General features: G+C 45.9%; 1 protein-coding gene across 2 annotated transcripts in view; it reads left to right on the forward strand.

Moving 5' to 3' along the window:
• Nucleotides 1-2,119: 2,119 nt before the first annotated feature.
• The window catches only part of LOC143769086 (uncharacterized), a 102,100-nt gene continuing 84,658 nt past the window's right edge, over nucleotides 2,120-19,561 (forward strand). For both annotated transcript variants that reach the window (XM_077257664.1, XM_077257665.1), the window contains exon 1: nucleotides 2,120-2,236. In XM_077257664.1, the coding sequence (XP_077113779.1) occupies nucleotides 2,190-2,236 (47 nt within the window). In that variant the 5' untranslated portion in view covers nucleotides 2,120-2,189. The remainder of the gene's footprint in view (nucleotides 2,237-19,561) is intronic.

Genomic DNA, 19,561 nt, shown 5'->3' on the forward strand with positions numbered 1-19,561 from the left:
CAGTATGGAGCATCATGTGCGGTCATTATACAGTATGGAGTGTCATGTGTGTTCATTATACAGTATGGAGCATCATGTGTGGCCATTATACAGTATGGAGCATCATGTGCTGTCATTATACAGTATGGAGCATCATGTGCGGCCATTATACAGTATGGAGCATCATGTGCGGTCATTATACAGTATGGAGCATCATGTGGGGCCATTATACAGTATGGAGCATCATGTGCTGTCATTATACAGTATGGAGCACTGTGTGTTCATTGTACAGTATGGAGCGTCATGTGTGTTCATTATACAGTATGGAGCATCATGTGGGGCCATTATACAGTATGGAGCATCATGTGCTGTCATTATACAGTATGGAGCATCATGTGCGGCGATTATACAGTATGGAGCATCATGTGCGGCCATTATACAGTATGGAGCATCATGTGCGGTCATTATACAGTATTGAGCATCATGTGTGGCCATTATACAGTATGGAGCACTGTGTGGCGATATTTTTTTGTTTATAATTATTCTTTATGAAACAGTGTGATCAGCAGTGCTAAATGGGTGTGGTTGGGACGTAGATATGGGTGTGACTAATTATGAATGGGTGTGGTCAGAGGAGTGGCCTAAAATTTACCGCGCTGCGCTTTGCGCGCCGCAAACTTTGTCCCTCTTTCCCATCTTCAAAAGTTGGGAGGTATGGTTAAAGCGTTCAAGAGTTATAACCTCATAAAGGGACAGTGGTCAGAATTGTAAAAATTGGCCCGGTCATTAACTTGCAAACCACCCTCGGGGATTAAGGGGATAAGAACCAGAGAGTTCAGGCGCCGCCCCCTATGCACACAGCCAGGAAGCATGCAGAGAGCAGAGGCACAGAATATGGAGCTGGAAAGAAACAGAAACCACATCATGACCTGGAGCAGTGGGTAAGATAGTGTGAGAGATGAGAGGCCATGCCGTGATGCCAGCAGAGTTGTTACACTCAGTATTGGGATATCAGGTGCAGTAATAGGGACACATACGGCAGCGGCTCAGTATTGGGGTATCAGGTGTAGTAATAGGGACACATACGGCAGCGGCTCAGTATTGGGGTATCAGGTGTAGTAATAGGGACACATATGGCAGCAGCGGCTCAGTATTGGGGTATCAGGTGCAGTAATAGGGACATATACGGCAGCAGCGACTCAGTATTGGGATATCAGGTGCAGTAATAGGGACACATACGGCAGCAGCGGCTCAGTATTGGGATATCAGGTGCAGTAATAGGGACACATACGGCAGCAGCGGCTCAGTATTGGGGTATCAGGTGTAGTAATAGGGACACATACGGCAGCAGCGGCTCAGTATTGGGGTATCAGGTGCAGTAATAGGGACACATGCGGCAGCAGCGGCTCAGTATTGGGATATCAGGTGTAGTAATAGGGACACATACGGCAGCAGCGGCTCAGTATTGGGATATCAGGTGTAGTAATAGGGACACATACGGCAGCAGCGGCTCAGTATTGGGGTATCAGGTGCAGTAATAGGGACACATACGGCAGCAGCGGCTCAGTATTGGGATATCAGGTGCAGTAATAGGGACACATGCGGCAGCAGCGGCTCAGTATTGGGATATCAGGTGTAGTAATAGGGACACATACGGCAGCAGCGGCTCAGTATTGGGGTATCAGGTGCAGTAATAGGGACACATATGGCAGAGGCTCAGTATTGGGGTATCAGGTGCAGTAATAGGGACACATACGGCAGTAGCGGCTCAGTATTGGGGTATCAGGTGCAGTAAAAGGGACACATGCGGCAGCAGCGGCTCAGTATTGGGGTATCAGGTGCAGTAATAGGGACACATACGGCAGCAGCGGCTCAGTATTGGGATATCAGGTGTAGTAATAGGGACACATACGGCAGCAGCGGCTCAGTATTGGGGTATCAGGTGCAGTAATAGGGACACATATGGCAGAGGCTCAGTATTGGGGTATCAGGTGCAGTAATAGGGACACATACGGCAGCAGCGGCTCAGTATTGGGGTATCAGGTGCAGTAATAGGGACACATGCGGCAGCAGTGGCTCAGTATTGGGGTATCGGCAGGATGAGGCGTTTGTGCAGGTTGGGAATAGATGGTGATGGGGCTGGAATGTAAGAAGTGAAATGTGTCTTTGTTGTATTCTCTGCAGGAAGTTGTCATGTCGGTCTGGGCCAGATGGAAAAGATGGGAAAAGTGAACAACTCCATCAGAAAACATAAGCGGTAAGACATTATCTGTAACTGTGCTGTGATCTCATATATGTTCTGTAGGACTGTATTTACCACTGACCGTATGGTGGTAATATCTATGTTGGTTCTCCTCCACTCCTCCACTATTAGGGCGCGTCACCGAATTGTAATCAAGGTTACCTGGTTAGGGGCCCACTCAGAAGCTTCGCCCCCCCCCCCGGACCAAAACCCTAGCTACGCCTCTGCTTACACAACAATGCCACTGGTCAAATCTGTCAGTTTACAGGAGTGCATTGCCCATTGGGAAATCGGGAGGCAAGATAGCAGTGCTCTCCTGATAAGATAACTGGGCCGTTTAATTCTCTAATTATAAATTGTCTCCCTTCATATTAGATATGTAAGCACAAGGGATGTTCTCCATTTTTACAACCCTGCGTACAACAGGCCACATCATAGCCGAGACTCTCGTGTCTGATTTTCGTCCTGCAAAGAGATAGTTGAGAACGTAATTTAAAATAAAAAGATAATACCTCAGCAAATAAATAATCAAAAAAAAATAACTTGGCTCTTCTACAATATCATTCAGCTGAATACTAAAAATGCTAACTTATACTTGGTCTTTAGGGCCATAAGTAGAATTTAAAGAAAAGTAAATCAAATCTTTTTTTCTCATAGCAATGGGCCATGTTTCATGTATTTATTGTGCCTCTTTACTCTCCCCTGCTGGCAGACCATCTTTAGTGCATGTGACTGTCACAGTGTCCTGCTGTTTTCATGTTTTGTTATTTCCTTGTGAAGGAACTGCTGTATATTACAGTGATGCTTTGTGTTCATGACATTCTGTATAGCAGCTTATTACAAGCCATTTGCTAACATAAGGATAATGAATGGATGCAAGAAAATCATATGGATGAAAAAACAATTTCCAAGATTAAGCTCCCAGCCTCTAGTCTCATACTTACAGTGCCGCTCGGGTCCGTCTCCAGCAGTTTGTGACCTGCCGGACCCCTCCAGTGTTGTCTATGAAAGACAAAATGAGGCTCACATAGAATTACATTGAGAGACAGAAGTTACGGTCACAAGATGGAACGGAGAGGCGCCAGGAACAATTGAAGTATAATGCTAGGAGCAGGGACCTTAAGTTAGTGGCACCATTCCAGCAGTGAAATAAAAAAAAAAATGGAGTAGTGCTTTAGGTGACAGGTTATCCTGATAATAGGCCAGGGGATTCGGAGGTCGGCGTCTCACGGCGGTATGAAAACTCAGGCCAGTCATAAGCACAAATAGCGGACATGACTGGCTCCGTGTGCTTGTCCACACATCAGATGAGTGCAGTATATCTGCCTGTTATATATATGCAGTGTCGGACTGGGATGACAAGGGCCCACCAATAACATTGACTTTGGGGGGCCTACTTCTCACCTGCATGAAAATATTATACTACCTTCGTTCAAAAATTTGCCTATATCTCTATATAATGATAAACTGGGTAGCGTGGTTAAGAATGATGAGATGCTGCTTTTTTCTGTACAGAGTGATTCAACTGAATTATGCCAAGTACTGCCCATACAGTGGGGTTGGGGGCCCAGATCTACACAGGGGCCCACCGGGGGATTCCCCTGTTACCCTGTGGGCCAGTCCGAGCCTGTTTGTTACACGTGGAGGAAAGACAATTATGGTAGCTAAATAGGAAAGGGTTCTTTACAGTAAGAGCAATCAGACTGGAATGCCGACCACAAGAGCTAGTAATGGCAGTTACTATAACAACATTTAAAAAAGGTCTGAATGCTTTTTTAACAAAAACATGACATTATGAGTTATAAATAATTTAGCAAGATAAAATATATAACTTTGAAGATAGGTTGAACTTGATGGTCCTAGGTCTTTTTTCAACGTCTTTAATTATGTGAACTGTACATTAGGAAAATGCTTGAAATGTAATTCCCTATAATCAGGGCCGTATTTAGAGTTTCTGCTGCCCTAGGCACTTTTAGTGCTGCCTCCCCCTTTGGTGAATATGACACTATCGGCAGTGACTTTGGCAAGAATCGCTGATGTGAAAGTCGCCTTTTGCAGCAGATCGTGCAGTTTTTCTGCATCTGCCGCGTAACGGATTACTTATGGCCATACTGCGTTCGGCCTCATTCATTCCCTATGGGATTTGCGGCACTTGCCATGATCTGGCAAATGTGGTACCATACCTCCCAACTTTTGAAGAAGGGAAGGAGGTATAAAGTTTGCGGCGTGCGTAGGCCACGCCTCTGACCACACCCATTTCACAACTAGTCACACCCATATCCACGTCCCAACCACAGCCATTTAGCACTGCTGATCACACTGTTTCATATACAATAATTATAAAAGAAAAAATATGGCCACAGTGCTCCATACTGTATAATGGCCACACATGATGCTCCATACTGTATAATGGCCACACATGATGCTCAATACTGTATAACGGCCACACATGATGCTCCATATTGTATAACGGCCACACATGATGCTCCATACTGTATAACGGCCACACATGAGGCTCAATACTGTATAATGGCCATTGGCCACACATGATGCTCCATACTGTATAATGGCCACACATGATGCTCCATACTGTATAACGGCCACACATGATGCTCCATATTGTATAACGGCCACACATGATGCTCCATACTGTATAACGGCCACACATGATGCTCAATACTGTATAATGGCCATTGGCCACACATGATGCTCCATACTGTATAACGGCCACACATGATGCTCAATACTGTATTATGGCCACACATGATGCTCCATACTGTATAACGGCCACACATGATGCTCCATACTTTATAACGGTCGCACGTGATGCTCAATACCGTATAATGGCCACACACAGTTCTCCATACTGTATAATGACCCCCCCTCCTGTATGCATGGCTCATATTCCCCCCCTGTATGCATGGCTCATATTCCCCCCTGTATGCATGGCTCATATTCCCCCCCCTGTATGCATGGCTCATATTCCCCCTCCTGTATGCATGGCTCATATTCCCCCCCCCTGTATGCATGGCTCATATCCCCCCCCCCCCTGTATGCATGGCTCATATTCCCCCCCTGTATGCATGGCTCATATCCCCCCCCGTATGCATGGCTCATATTCACCCCCCTGTATGCATGGCTCATATTCACCCCCTACTGTATGCATGGCTCATATTTCCCCCCCCTGTATGCATGGCTCATATTTCCCCCCTGTATGCATGGCTCATATTCACCCCCCTACTGTATGCATGGCTCATATTCACCCCCCCCTGTATGCATGGCTCATATTCCACCCCCCCTGTATGCATGGCTCATATTCCACCCCCCCGTATGCATCGCTCATCTCTCCACCCCCCCCCGTATGCATGGCTCATATTCCACCCCCCTGTATGCATCGCTCATCTCTCCACCCCCCCCTCCTATGCATGGCTCATCTCTCCACCCACCCCCGCTCCCATCTTGAATGGCGCGGCTTACCATCCTCCTTCATCCCCCCTCCCTGGCTGTCCCCCATCCCTCATACTCACCTGTTCCTCACCGCGTGGCCGCGACGTCCCTCTGGCTGTCCCGACTCCCGGTGCACCTACTTCCTGCGTGAGCGGTCAGGTGATACCGCTCATTAAGGTCATGAATATGCGCATGGGGGGGGCGGGGGGGTGTTGGGGCGAGGTCGGTCGGGAGGTGACCCAGCTTTAAAAAAAAACAACAAAAAAAACAACCAAACCTTGCTCAGGTGCCGCCCCCTGCATTATCCCCGCCCTAGGCACGTGCCCTCACGTGCCTAGTGGCAAATACGGCCCTGCCTATAATATTATTTTACAAGTAATTTCCCCTTATTTTTTTCTGTGTAAAGTGCTAGCTATAAATCCAATCTCTGGATTTAAAAAGTGCAAAACACACCTGAAACACCTTAATCTGTATTTCTTATGGTGCTTAAGGGAAGTCATAATGATAGGCGCCTGCTTGGTAACAAGTGCAGTAATTTTCCTCTATAATGAAGTGAATTATTATTATTTTTTTTTATTTTTTTTTTAATTCGTGTATTAATTTTCAGAATAAATCATACAATACACACATTTGCGTTCGTGTCCATCATTATCAGTTATATCATGAAGTACAGATAATTGCAGTGCGTCACCACGTCTAAAATATTGCAAGAATAACAAATGGTGTATGTCAATCACTAATACCTTATAAAACTCCTATGATATAACATTAACTACATTAACTACTAATAATAGTACGCCGCCAAAAAGAAAATTCCACATAAATTTCACCTTTTAAGCAATGTCCCCGAAACCATAAACCCAGCTTCTTGCATAAATATTAAATTATTGTAGACTATAGAGTATGATAAGAGGAGTTCCATCTGCCCCAGATTTTCTCAAATTTTCCTGGACATCCGCTATTCTGGTATCGTGTTCGTTCATATGGGATAATCTAGTTCACCAAATCAAACCAAGCTCTAAGAGATGGGCAAGAACCACCCATCCACCGGAGCGCCAATACCTTTCGCGCCATAAAGAGTGTCTCTCGTAGAAAAATCCCAGTATAATGGTCCCAGGTTTCCGCATCCCACACCCCAAATAAGCAGGTCAATGGTTCAAGTGTGACAGGGATCGACAATAAAGATGTTAATAATGTCGTCACCTCTTTCCAATAATGAAGAATAACAGGACACTTCCAAATTATATGAATGAAATCTGCATCACGTAAGTGACACCGCAAACAATCTGATGAGTGGAGGCGACCCATTTTAAAAAGACGAGTCCGAGTCAGATAGGACTGGTATATGATATACAACTGGGTCATCCTATTATTAATTGATGGGGAGACTTTAGTTGGAGATTCCAGAATACCTTCCCATTCTTCTCCCAGTACATCAGGAAGAAGTCCCTCCCACTTCCCTTTAATAGAGTTTATAGTAGACCCGTACCCACGGACAGCAGATAGGTATATAAAGAGGAAATAAGTCCTTGAGGACCTTGCGAATTGAGAATTCCTATTAAAGGCAAAGATGAAATAGCTCGACCTGTACCCATATTCCGCATGTGCGATTGAAAGGCTGACCTTAACTGTAGATAACGGAAGAATTGAGATCTCGGGATATTATAAATATTTTGTAATTGTTCAAAGGATAGAAAAATCCCCTGGTTATGTACATTGCCTTCCGAGAGAACACCATATCAAATCCAAAAATCAATGGATGGATGGTTCAGCAATCCCGGGAAATAACTGTTATTCCACAAAGGCATTTCAGCAACTATATCTACAAATTTAGTGACTTTTTTAATTTGTCTCCATATTAAGCGCGCCAGCCGGAGTAAAGGCAACAACCGAGGGACACTGACTTTCTCCAGCTCCAAAAACCCCAGTGGACAATCAGTCCGGGCAGAGTGGAGCAGATGGCTCTCAGAGTTAGGTAGAAAATTATTGGGCATCCATTTATTTATCGCCTTAGCCTGCCCTGCAAGATAATATAAGTAAAAGTCCGGCAAAGCCGCCCCGCCCCCCTGCTTCGGTCTCTGCAAAGCAGATGGTTTAAGTTTAGGCCTGGTCTTCCCCCATATAAAGGATGCAATTAAGGAGTTTAAAGTCGCAAAGAGGGATTTAGGTATCGGCACAGCACTATGTTGAAAGCAATAGCTTAGTTTGAGGAGTAATATCATTTTGATTAGGTTGATACGACCAGCAACAGAGAGTGGGAGTTTATCCCAGGTTGCAAATTTAGATTTGACCAAATCCAATAATGGGTAAATATTAAGTTGTAAATCCAACCGACTATGTTGAGATATGTGGATACCTAGATATTTAAAGGTAGAGACAATGGGCAGTGATGAGAGAGTTTCGAGACATGGTATTGGGGTATGAGAAAGAGGCATCAGAGCAGATTTATCCCAGTTTATATAAAAACCGGAGAATTTACTAAATTTATCTATAATCGTTATTACTTGCGGCAGCGTTTCCTCTGTTTTATCCATAAATATCACCATATCATCAGCATAAAGACCAATAATGTCCACTCGATCTGCAATATGTATTCCCTTAATATCAATGGAGGACCTTATACGTATTGCCAAAGCCTCTATTGCCAGGGCAAATAGGGCCGGGGATAGAGGACATCCCTGGCGAGTTCCCCTATGTAGGGAAAAAGGCTCAGAAATAGAATTATTCACAACCATTCGTGCCTTGGGTTTCGTATATAGTATACCTATCCCTCTCAGAAATTTATCCCCAAAACCATATTTCCGCAAACATGCAGAGAGGAATGGCCACTCAAGAGAATCAAAAGCTTTAGCCGCGTCCATTGATGCTAGTGCCCAATTATTATCTGGTTCTAGAGAGCTATATTGAACAACTGACTGAACGCGCCTAATATTGATGGAAGTACTTTTACCAGGCATAAAACCAGTTTGGTCTGGGTGTATAAGGTCCAGTATGATCGTATTCAGCCTAGTAGCCAGAATTTTAGTAAAGATTTTATAATCTACGTTTACTAGAGATATGGGTCGATATGATCCACAATCCAAGGGATCCTTCCCTTCTTTCCTGAGCACAATAATATTTGCATCATAAAATGTTTCGGGTATAGACCCTCTCTCCCACATTCCCCTGAGTACCTTCAATAAAAGTGGTGCCAGCTTATCTCGATACTTCCTATATAGCTCAATGGGAAAACCATCAGGTCCAGGGGCCTTCCCAGTAGCCATATCCGCTATAGCGTGTTCCACTTCCTCCAGAGTGAACTCAGCATCCATAAAGGCCTGCTAGGTTGGGTTCAATGAGGGAAACGTTATATCTGATAAGTAAGCTAAACATTCAGAAACATCAAGGCCGCTACTAGATTCATATAGTGATTTATAATAATCATGAAAACACCGAAGTATTTCATCAGTAGAAGATACTAATGAGCCATCAAGTGCACAAATCTGCAGTATTGTATTAGAGGTGTTATGTTGGCGCACTAAGAAAGCCAGGAGAGTGCTGGCCTGATTCCCGAGTTCAAAGTAGGATTGACGGGTAAAAAATAATTTGTGTTTTGACTTAACGTCTGCATGCTGAGCATACAACCTCTGGGAAGTAAGCCATTCAGCCCTGTTACCGCTAGTTTGATTAGCTATATATGCGGCCTCCGAGTCTTTCAACCGCTGCGCTACCTCATCATCCTCCCTCGCCATTATCCTTTTAATATAAGAAATTGTAGAGGACAAGCATCCCCTTAAGTATGCCTTTAGGGTATCCCAAAATAGACCAAGATCTTGGGGTTCCGGATGAGTTGAAATTAAACAATTTAACTGGTCGACCGTCCTATCACTAGAATCTATTAATTTCAACCAGAAAGGATTCAATTTCCAGGACATATTATTATTAGATTGACCATATTTAAGTTTAAGAATAACCGGACTATGATCTAAGATCCCCCTATTACCATGTTCAATGCCATCCACCCTCAATGCCAAGCTACTAGATCCAAATTTATAGTCTATACGGGACAAAGATCGCTTAGTAGATGAGTGGCAAGTATACCCCCTAGCCTCAGGGTGACTCATTCTCCATAGGTCCAGCCATCCACTACCATCCATAAACAGTGCCAATTGGGAAGGGGGCTGAGGCAGAGGCTCCCCAGATATTGTATCATCCAGTCTTAATCTATCCAGGGTATTATTCATGACTAAATAAAAATCACCCATACAGATAACATTAGCATCAGGATATTTTAAGGAGAAACCCATTGCCATACGAAGAACCGATGTGTTAGCAGGGGGGGGTTATAGACACATAATATCACATATTCACACGAATTAATGAATGCATGCACAAAGACAAAGCGACCCTCAGGATCTCGCCGTGCCTCCCTGGCCTCCCATCTAACGTCCCTGTGTATTAGCAGAGAGACCGCTCTTGAGTAGCTAGTGTGAAATGCATGGAGAGACCACTGTACCCACGGCTTTTGTGTACAGCAAGCTGTATCTCTAGTCAGATGTGTCTCCACCAGTGCCACAACATGAGGGCGGTAACGTTTAATCTGCGAAAATACCTTGATTTTCTTCCGGGGAGTTTTAATACCCCCGTATATTCCAGGTCATACAGATAATTTCAGACCCAATATTTATATGTAAAAGAAAGAATAATGTACAGTATTATTCGGGCAAGGCTCAGAGACATCACACAAAGCATAAAGATAGTATTGGCGGCGACTGTACACATCAAACAATCAAAACTGGTATAGAAAACCAAACCAAACAAAACTTGAACAATAGAGGAGTATGGTCCTATAATCCTACAGTTAGATATAAAAGGGGATACCCTCGCTGAATCCAGCGTCTGGTATTGTTAATAACCTCAGTACCCATATGAAGAGCTTCGTTTATATTGCCATTAGACAAAGAGCACAGATTAGGAGTCTTTCACATTAGACACCCCATGAGACCTCAACCATTCGGCTACCTCCGCTGGGTCTGTAAAGAATAAAGAGGAACCATCATGGACTATACGGAGTCGGGCTGGAGAGAGCATGGAGTAGACAATATTCTTATCTCTAAGTTGTTTCTTGATGTCCATGAACCGTGTCCGCTGCTTTTGGAGCTCCAAGGAGAAGTCCGGGAAAATCGATATGGTAGCATTGTTGAATTTAATAGGGCCCTTCTGCCGCTCCAGATGAAGAATAGCATCTCTGTCTCTACAATTGAGGAGACGTGCCAGGAAAGGTCGAGGTGGAGTTCCAGGTGGAAGAGGTCTCGTTGGGACCCTATAGGCCCTCTCCACCGCGAATGTTGAGGAGAATCCATCTCCCAGTGAGGCCTTAAGCCAGTCTTCCAGAAATTGTTCAGGTTGCTGACCCTCCGAACGCTCCGACAGACCAGTAATTCGAATATTATGGCGGCGTAATCTGTTCTCCAAATCGTCTGCCTTTTGTTTCCAGGCGTTTACTGAGCCAGCGGCTTTTGCCAGTTTAGCCTCCATAGGGGCAATGGTATCCTCCACTTGAGACACTCTTGTTTCAACCTCCGAAATATGCCCTCTCATAGCTTGCATATCATGCCGCAGACGACCCACTTCAGTATGCACATCCTCTATTTTTTCCGTGAGAGATGATCTAGTGAGAGATATAGCCTGCATTAATTGCTCAGATGCCTGTTTAAGAGTCAGTTCCTCTTGTTCTCCCTCCTCATCAGAAAGAAGATTTTTGCGCTGGGCCTGTGCAGGGTTATTTCTGAGAGTGTGTACATTATCAGGGGGATCCTCCCTGGTGTACTTCCTTAGTTTGTCAGCAGCCCCTGCTCCTTTGGTGTGATGCATGGCAGGCAGCAAGAAGGACTCCACAGTGTGAGTGCAGTTACATTTGGAGACAGTCCGCTCCCCCGTCTCAGACGCAGCAGGGTTAAATACAGGATTGTATCACAAAGAGACCACTAGACGGGCAGGTGAGATATTGAGAGTTGTAAAAGCAGCAGCTTTAATGTGCACCCGGGCTCTATGTATAGGAGTGGGCCTACAGTCTCCATAGGGGGAACAGCAGGGAGGGGGTTAATGCCTCTAAAGTTTATGGCGCTGGCAGGGGAAGTGTCTATCTGATAGGGGGGCGCAGGGCCCAATCTTTCAGGGCACACACCGTACCACCCCTTTATTATTCCAGGTTGTCAGCTCACCTCCTGGGCAGCACCGCAGATATGGCAAGGAGCACCGCTTCCCTCACTGTTAGGCTACTTTCACACTAGCGTCGTGCACTGCACGTCGCTATGCGTCGTTTTGTAGAAAAACGCATCCTGCAAAAGTGCTTGCAGGATGCGTTTTTTCTCCATAGACTAGCATTAGCGACGCAGTGCGACGCAATGCCACACGTCGCAACCGTCGTGCGACGGTTGCGTCGGACCGTCACCACCAAAAAAGTTGCATGTAACGTTTTTTGGTGCGTCGTGTCCAGCATTTCCGACCGCGCATGCGCGGCCAGAACTCCGCTCCCTCCTCCCCGCACCTCCCAATGGGGCAGCGGATGCGTTGAAAAACAGCATCCGCTGCCCCCGTTGTGCGGCGCATTCACTGCTAGCGTCGGTACGTCGCAACGACGCAATTCGTCGTGCGTCGTACGACACTAGTGTGAAAGTAGCCTTAGGGCGCACACTGTAGTAATGGCCGCTGCGCCCCCCGCAGGCACCGCCGCCCGCCTCAGGTCCCCCGGCTCCTGCACGCCGATGTTCCACAGCGCTCACCGCTTAAGATCCGGAGACCGACTATTCCAAGAGGGAGGAAGCCCGGCACTAGTAGAAGCCAGCGCCGCGTCCTGTCTCATCAGAGCGCGCACACAGAAAATGGCCGCCGCTGCATGTGGAATCCTCCACCCATCCAGGCCACTACAGCTTCTGACGTCCCAGGTCTTCACAGCAGCCGTCCGGAGGGCTCATAGGGTTCCTGGGGTTATGGGGTTCCAGTACCGGCCGGTACTGCCCGCTAACTGGGGGTCCAAATGGCAGAATGGGTTCAGGATTGCTGGCGCTCACACGAGGTGCGTCTTCCCTCTTCGGCTACATAGCCACGCCCCCTATTATTATTTATTTATATAGCACCATTAATTCCATGGTGCTGTACATGAGACTGGGTTACATTAAAATACAAATATCACTTACAGTAAACAAAACTAACTGACAGACTGATACAGAGGGGCGATGACCCTGCCCTTGTGGCTTACATTCTACAGGATTGTGGGGAAGGAGACAGTAGATCAGGGGTTACAGTAGCTCCGATGGTGTTGAGGTGGTCGTGTGGTCATTATAGGCTGTAGCTTTCCTGAAGAGGTGGGTTTTAGGTTCCGTTTGAAGGATCCAAATGTGGTGGATAACCGGACGTGTTGGGGCACAGAATTCTAGATTATGGGGGATATTCAGGAGAAGTCTTAGAGGCGATTGGGTGAGGAGCAAATAAGCGTGGAGAAGAGAAGGAGGTCTTGGGAGGACCAGAGATTACGTGAGGGAAGATATTGAGAGATTTGTTCGGATATATACAGAGGAGAAAGGTTATGGATGGTTTTGTAGGTCAGTGTTAGTAGTGTAAACTGGATACACTGGGAAATTGGGAGCCAGTGAAGGGATTTGCAAAGAGGGCAAGCAGGAGTGTAGCAAGGAGAGAGATTAATTAGTCGGGCAGCAGAGTTAAGGACGGACTGGAGGGGTACGAGAGTGTTAGAGGGTAGGCCACAAAGGAGGATGTTGCAGTAGTCGAGGCGGGAGATGATTAGGGCATGCACAAGAATTTTGGTAGAGTGAGGGTTGAGGAAAGGACAGTTTCTGGAAATATTTTTGAGCTGGAGGCGACAGGAGGTGGCGAGAGCTTGGATGTGCGGTTTAAAGGACAGGGCAGAGTCAAGGGTTACTCTGAGGCAGCGGATTACTGGGACGGGGGAAAGTGTGAATTAATTTATTGTGATAGATCAGGTAGGAAAGGTATGCGAGATGGAGGAGAGATAATTAGTTCGGTTTTGTCCACATTGAGTTTGAGGAAGCGAGAGGAGAAGAAGGAGGATATGGCTAAGAGAAACTCTGGGATTCTGGAGAGCAGAGAGGTGACATCTGGGCCAGAGAGGTAGATCTGAGTGTCATCGGCATATAGATGGTACTGGAAGCGATAGGACTTTATGAGTTGTCCCAGGCCAAGAGTATAGATTGAGAAGAGAACAGGTCCTAGGACAGAGCCTTGAGGGACACCAACAGAGAGGGGGTGAGATGAAGAGGTAGTATCGGAGTAGGAAACGCTAAATGTGAGGTATGAGGAGATCCAGGATAGGGCGAGGTCTTTGACACCAAAGGAAGAGAGGATCTGTAGTAGGAGGCAGTGGTCAACTGTGTCGAAGGCAGAGAACAGGTCTAGAAAGAGGAGTATAGAGAATTGTCTGTTAGCTTTGTCTGTAAGTCGTTCATAAGTTTGATCAGGGCAGTCTCAGTGGAATGGTGGGGACGGAAGCCAGATTGTAGGTTGTTAAAGAGAGAGTTAGATGCAAGGTGAGAGGAAAGTTCAGCGTGGGCGTGCTGCTCAAGTAGTTTGGAAGCAAATGGGAGCAAAGATATGGGGCGGTAGCTGGACGTATCGCTCGGGTCAAGGAAAGGCTTTTTGAGGATAGGTGTGATTGTGGCATGTTTGAAAGCAGAGGGGAAGGTACCAGAAATTAGTGATAGATTGAAGAGATGGGTTAGGGACGGAATTAGTGTAGTGGTGAGGTTGGGGAGGAGGTGGGATGGGATGGGGTCAAGTTCACAAGTGGCGAGGTGTGATTTGGAGAAAAGATAAGCAAGCTGTCCTTCAGTGATTTTGGAGAGGGAAATTATGGGGTTAGGGCATTGGTCTGACATACAAAGGGGTTGTGGTGGTCGGACAACAAAGACTTGCCTTGTTTGGTCTATCTTATTTTTGAAGTGCGTGGCAAGGTCCTCAGCAGAGATTAAGGAAGTTGTAGGGGCAGTGGTGGGTGGAGGAGGGAGTTAAAGGTGTTGAACAACTGTTTGGGGTTGTGGGATAAAGAAGATACCAGGGATGTGAAATAGGCCTGTTTAGCAGAGGTGAGAGATGATTTGTGTTGCTTGTTTGAGTACAGTGAAATCATCTTGTGAATGCGTTTTCTTCCAATGCTGTTCTGCAATTCTGGATACTTGCCGAAGCTTTTTAGTGATGTTATTGTGCCAGGGTTGTCTATTGATTCGTCGCACTCTGCATGTATGACAGGGGCGACCGAGTTGATGGCTGTTGCCAGAGTGGCATTGTAGAAACTAGTGGCACTGTCTGTGTCATGGAGTGAAGCTATGGAGGACAGTGGCTGAATAGTCAGAGAATGTGCGAGGGTCTAGATGTGTGAGGTTTCTGCGGGGGTGCGCATGTTGCTGGACATGGGTGACAGGTGTGGAGGACAGCGATGAGAAAGTGAATAGATGATGGTCAGATAGAGGGAGGGGGAAGGTTGTGAAGTTCAATATTGAGCAGAAACGGGTGAAGACCAGGTCTAATGTGTGTCCGTCTGTGTGGGTGGCTGAGGAGGACCACTGAGTAAGTCCAAAAGATGTAGTAAGGGACAGGAGTTTGGAGGCTGCTGACTGGTGGGTGTCAATGGGGATGTTAAAGACACCCATGATTATGGTGGGTATGTCAGCAGACAGAAAGTGAAGGAGCCAGGTGGAGAATTGGTCAATAAAGGCAGTGGTCGGGCCCGGAGGTCAGTATGACGGCCATTTGGAGGCTGTAGGGGGAGTAGATTCGGACAGAGTGGACTTCAAAAGAGGGGAGAATAAGGAAGGGTAGAGGTGGAATTGGGTTAAAGGTACAGTTGGAAGAAAGGAGAAGGCCCACTCCTCCACCATGTCTGTTGCCAGGAAGAGGAGTGTGAGTGAAGTGGAGGCCACCGTAACATAGCGCAGCAGGGGAGGCTGCGTCAGAGGGTGTCAGCCATGTTTCGAAGAAGCCCAGGCAGGAAAGATTACTAGAGGTAAAGAGGTTGTGAATCACGTGGAGTTTATTGCAGACGGAGCAGGCATTGCAGAGTGATTCAGAGAGAGGGAGCAGGGTGGTGGGCGTCAAGGGCACGGATTTGAGGTGGGCATGATTTCTGGTGTTTATGTTGGATTGGGAGCGAAAGAAGGGGGTAATAATTGGAGGTATGAGATGTGGGGGTCCAGGATTGGGAGATATGTCGCCAGCAGTGAGGAAAAGCAGAGAAAGACAGAGCAGGTGGGAGAAGGAGAGTGGGCGGCTTGTTTTGTTCTATTAGGAGAGATCTGATGTTGAGGAGCAAGTCAGCGGAGGAGATCAGGTGGGGAGGCAGGAGGGAAGGAGAGATTATTAAATGGTTAGAGGGTGCTGGGGTTTGGGGATAGTGAAGGAGAGTGAGGAGTAATGGAACCAAAATTGTTAGAGCGTATGTCAGCATGATGTGAGTAAGTGTGGTGGAAAGGGAAAGAAATTTAGTACATTTATTAACAGTTGTTAGGCTAGTTTCACACTAGCGTTTGTAGAAGCTGCGGAGGGCTGCGGACTTCCTCCTTGAAGCCCCGCCCTCGGCCACACCTCCGCCACTGCATTAGGGACGCAGGTCGTGCCGCAGTATGCTTTAGATACCCCCAGGGCATGGGAAGGTAACCGAGGGGGGTCCACAGCATAGGATGCCCTTCTGTTACCCTCTACAAAGAGCTGCTCTCCTTTGGGAGTTCATGGAAGCACTTATGACTTTAATGGGTGATAAATTGGGATGGGAGAAGAGGGTAGGGGATATTTCTCCTATTAGGGGTTATCCATTATGAACAATCCCTGTAACCAAAAGTCTAAATTTATGAGAGGTGGACCTGGATATGTAAGGAAGAAATGGATCATCCATCTGGGCAATCAGATCAACTAAATTGAGTCTAACAACCAATGTGGTGACCGATATCGCAGCCAGATCTCTCCCACATCCGATTTATCACATTTATAGTCTACATTTGTTATGTCATTCTCTGTAAATCTGGTAAAATGTACAAATGTTAAAACTTGTTATATCTGTTATATATCGGCACTAACTCTCTAAGCCCAAGGGAAGGGCGATCCTCCAGCCATGGTTTCCTAGAGGTTTCCATCACAGGGTTTTTTCCCTCTCCTGAGTGCTGGAGGGTGACTCTTCATGAGTCGGGGGTGCCATTTTTGGTGTCATGTGAATGTAAATAAAATTGAGAATGTTTGACACCTAATTACAATGCTTTGTGTATTTATTTTGTGTGCGTCTGTATGATTCATTTTGTTTGGGAGTCTGGGTCCATCACATGTCACTGTGTCACAGGGCCGGCCATCTGCTGGACACAGTTTTGCCCCAGGTGTTGCTCCTGCTCTGCTGAATATCATGGAGCAGAGAAGACAAGCAAGTGTGCACTCATCATTGGAATAAGGATTTATATTACAGCAGGATTACAAGCAGCTTCCTCGCCTCATTCACATAGTGAGTATTTTGGCCAGCATTTTACATCAGTATTTCTCAGCTAAAAAAACAAGACAGGAGCAAACATTGAGAAAAATAATAACTGAATGACTTTCATCCCTTCTGTGTTTTGGATACACTCCTGTAGTCTGTTAAGAAATACTGATGCAAACTATCGCCATGTAAAAGTGCTGTAAATCCTTACTGACTTGATCATTACATCGATTACAGCACTGCAGTCAGTAACTTAGCTCAGTGACTCTGCTTGAGTTGACATCATAAGCTGCTGAGCTCGCTAATTGTCTGCAGTGCTGTCTATGTGAAGTCAGCGCTGCAGACAATGACAGATACCATGGGTAGCACCAGAGATTCATCCCTGGAGCAGGGGAGAGTGTGTAAAGTACAGGGGAACAGAGATTTTACTTTCTGAATACCCTTCATAAAAACCGACGCAATTCAAACCAGGACTAAGAACGTTGTAACGTTTGAAACGCGTTGGTTCTTAAAGAAAGTGTTCACTTCACCCTTTTAAAAAAGCTGGACATGTGTGCATGCCCATAGACTATAATGAGTACTTGTTTATAATGGATAGAACACTATGAGAATATTGGATGAGTGAAAATGATCTAATATTTCTTTACTCTATCTTACACTCATCATCGATTACAGGCTGTTAATAGCCAATAGCTGCATTTACAATTTTACAGAATAAATAGCAGTAATCTGCCAGCAGTAATTTCTGACTCAGTGCCTAGAGGTTTAGATTATTGATACTTAGAAGAGGCCAGTATTACCAGATCAGAGGGACTCTTCACATCCCATAAAGATCAGCACAAGTGCTGTTAGAATGAGTCACAGCACTTGTACAAGCACTACAACTCGCCTGTGCAGAAGACCCTGAATGCAGCGCCCATAGAAGGGAGGAAGAGGTTCAGATTGTGGTGACTAGTAGGGCACAGGCGCAGGATTCTAGCACCATAACTGACATATATGGGAGGTGGTAGTATCATAATGAAGACAGGAGGCAGGGATTTCTTTCAGGGTGTGTGCACACGTTGTGGATTTGCCTGCGGATCTGCAGCGGATTGGACGCTGCGGATTCGCAGCAGTTTTCCATCCGGTTTACAGTACCATGTAAACCTATGGAAAACAAAATCCGCAGTGCACATGCTGCGGAAAATACCGTGCGGAAACGCGTTGTATTTTCGGCAGCATGTCAATTCTTTGTGCAGATTCCGCAGCAGTTTACACCTACTCCTCAATAGGAATCCGCAGGTGTTAAAACGCAGGTGAAATCTGTCTGTCTGTTTGTCTGTAACGGAAATCCCGCGTCGCTAATTGGTCGTGCCTTAGTCCGGCCGCGAATTGGCCCCTCCCTAGCGAGACCGCTATGTCATCTGGGTAATTTTGCAATTCATCTCTGGGAACGGAAGCTGGCGGCCGTATCACGCACGTCGCGACAGCTTCGGTGGACGACGGAGGGCGAGTATATAACTATTTTTTATTGTAATTCTTTTTTTAACAGGGATATAGTGCCCACACTGCTATATACTACGTGGGCTGTGTTATATACTGCGTGGGCTGTGTTATATACTGCGTGGGCTGTATTATATACTGTGTGGCCTGTGTTATATACTGCGTGGGCTGTGTTATATACTACGTGGGCTGTGCTATATATTACGTGGGCTGTGTTATATACTGCCTGGCTGCTATATACTACGTGGGCAGTGTTATATACTGCATGGGCTGTGTTATATACTGTGCTATATATTATGTGGGCTGTGCTATATATTACGTGGGCTGTGCTATATACTATGTGGCTGCTATATACTATGTGGCTGCTATATACTACGTGGCTGTGCTATATACTATGTGGCTGTCTGTGTTATGTGGGCTGTGCTATATAATATGTGGCTGCTATATACTATGTGGCTGCTATATACTATGTGGTTGCTATATACTACGTGGCTATGCTATATACTATGTGGCTGTGCTATATACTATGTGGCTGTGCTATATACTATGTGGCTGTGCTATATACTACGTGGCTGTGTTATATACTACGTGGCTGTGTTATATACTATGTGGCTATGCTAAGCACGACGTACATACATACATACATACATATTCTAGAATACCGATGCATGTTATATACTACGTGGGCTGTGCTATATATTACGTAGGCTGTGTTATATACTGCCTGGCTGCTATATACTATGTGGGCAGTGTTATATACTGCGTGGGCTGTGTTATATACTACGTGGCCTGTGTTATATACTGCGTGGGCTCTGCTATATATTACGTGGGCTGTGCTATATATTATGTGGCTGCTATATACTATGTGGCTGCTGTATACTACGTGGCTGTGCTATATACTACGCGGCTGTCTGTGTTACGTGGCCTGTGCTATATAGTTG

Source organism: Ranitomeya variabilis, chromosome 4 (assembly GCF_051348905.1).
Source record: "Ranitomeya variabilis isolate aRanVar5 chromosome 4, aRanVar5.hap1, whole genome shotgun sequence".
In the NCBI taxonomy this organism is placed as follows: Eukaryota; Metazoa; Chordata; class Amphibia; order Anura; family Dendrobatidae; genus Ranitomeya; species Ranitomeya variabilis.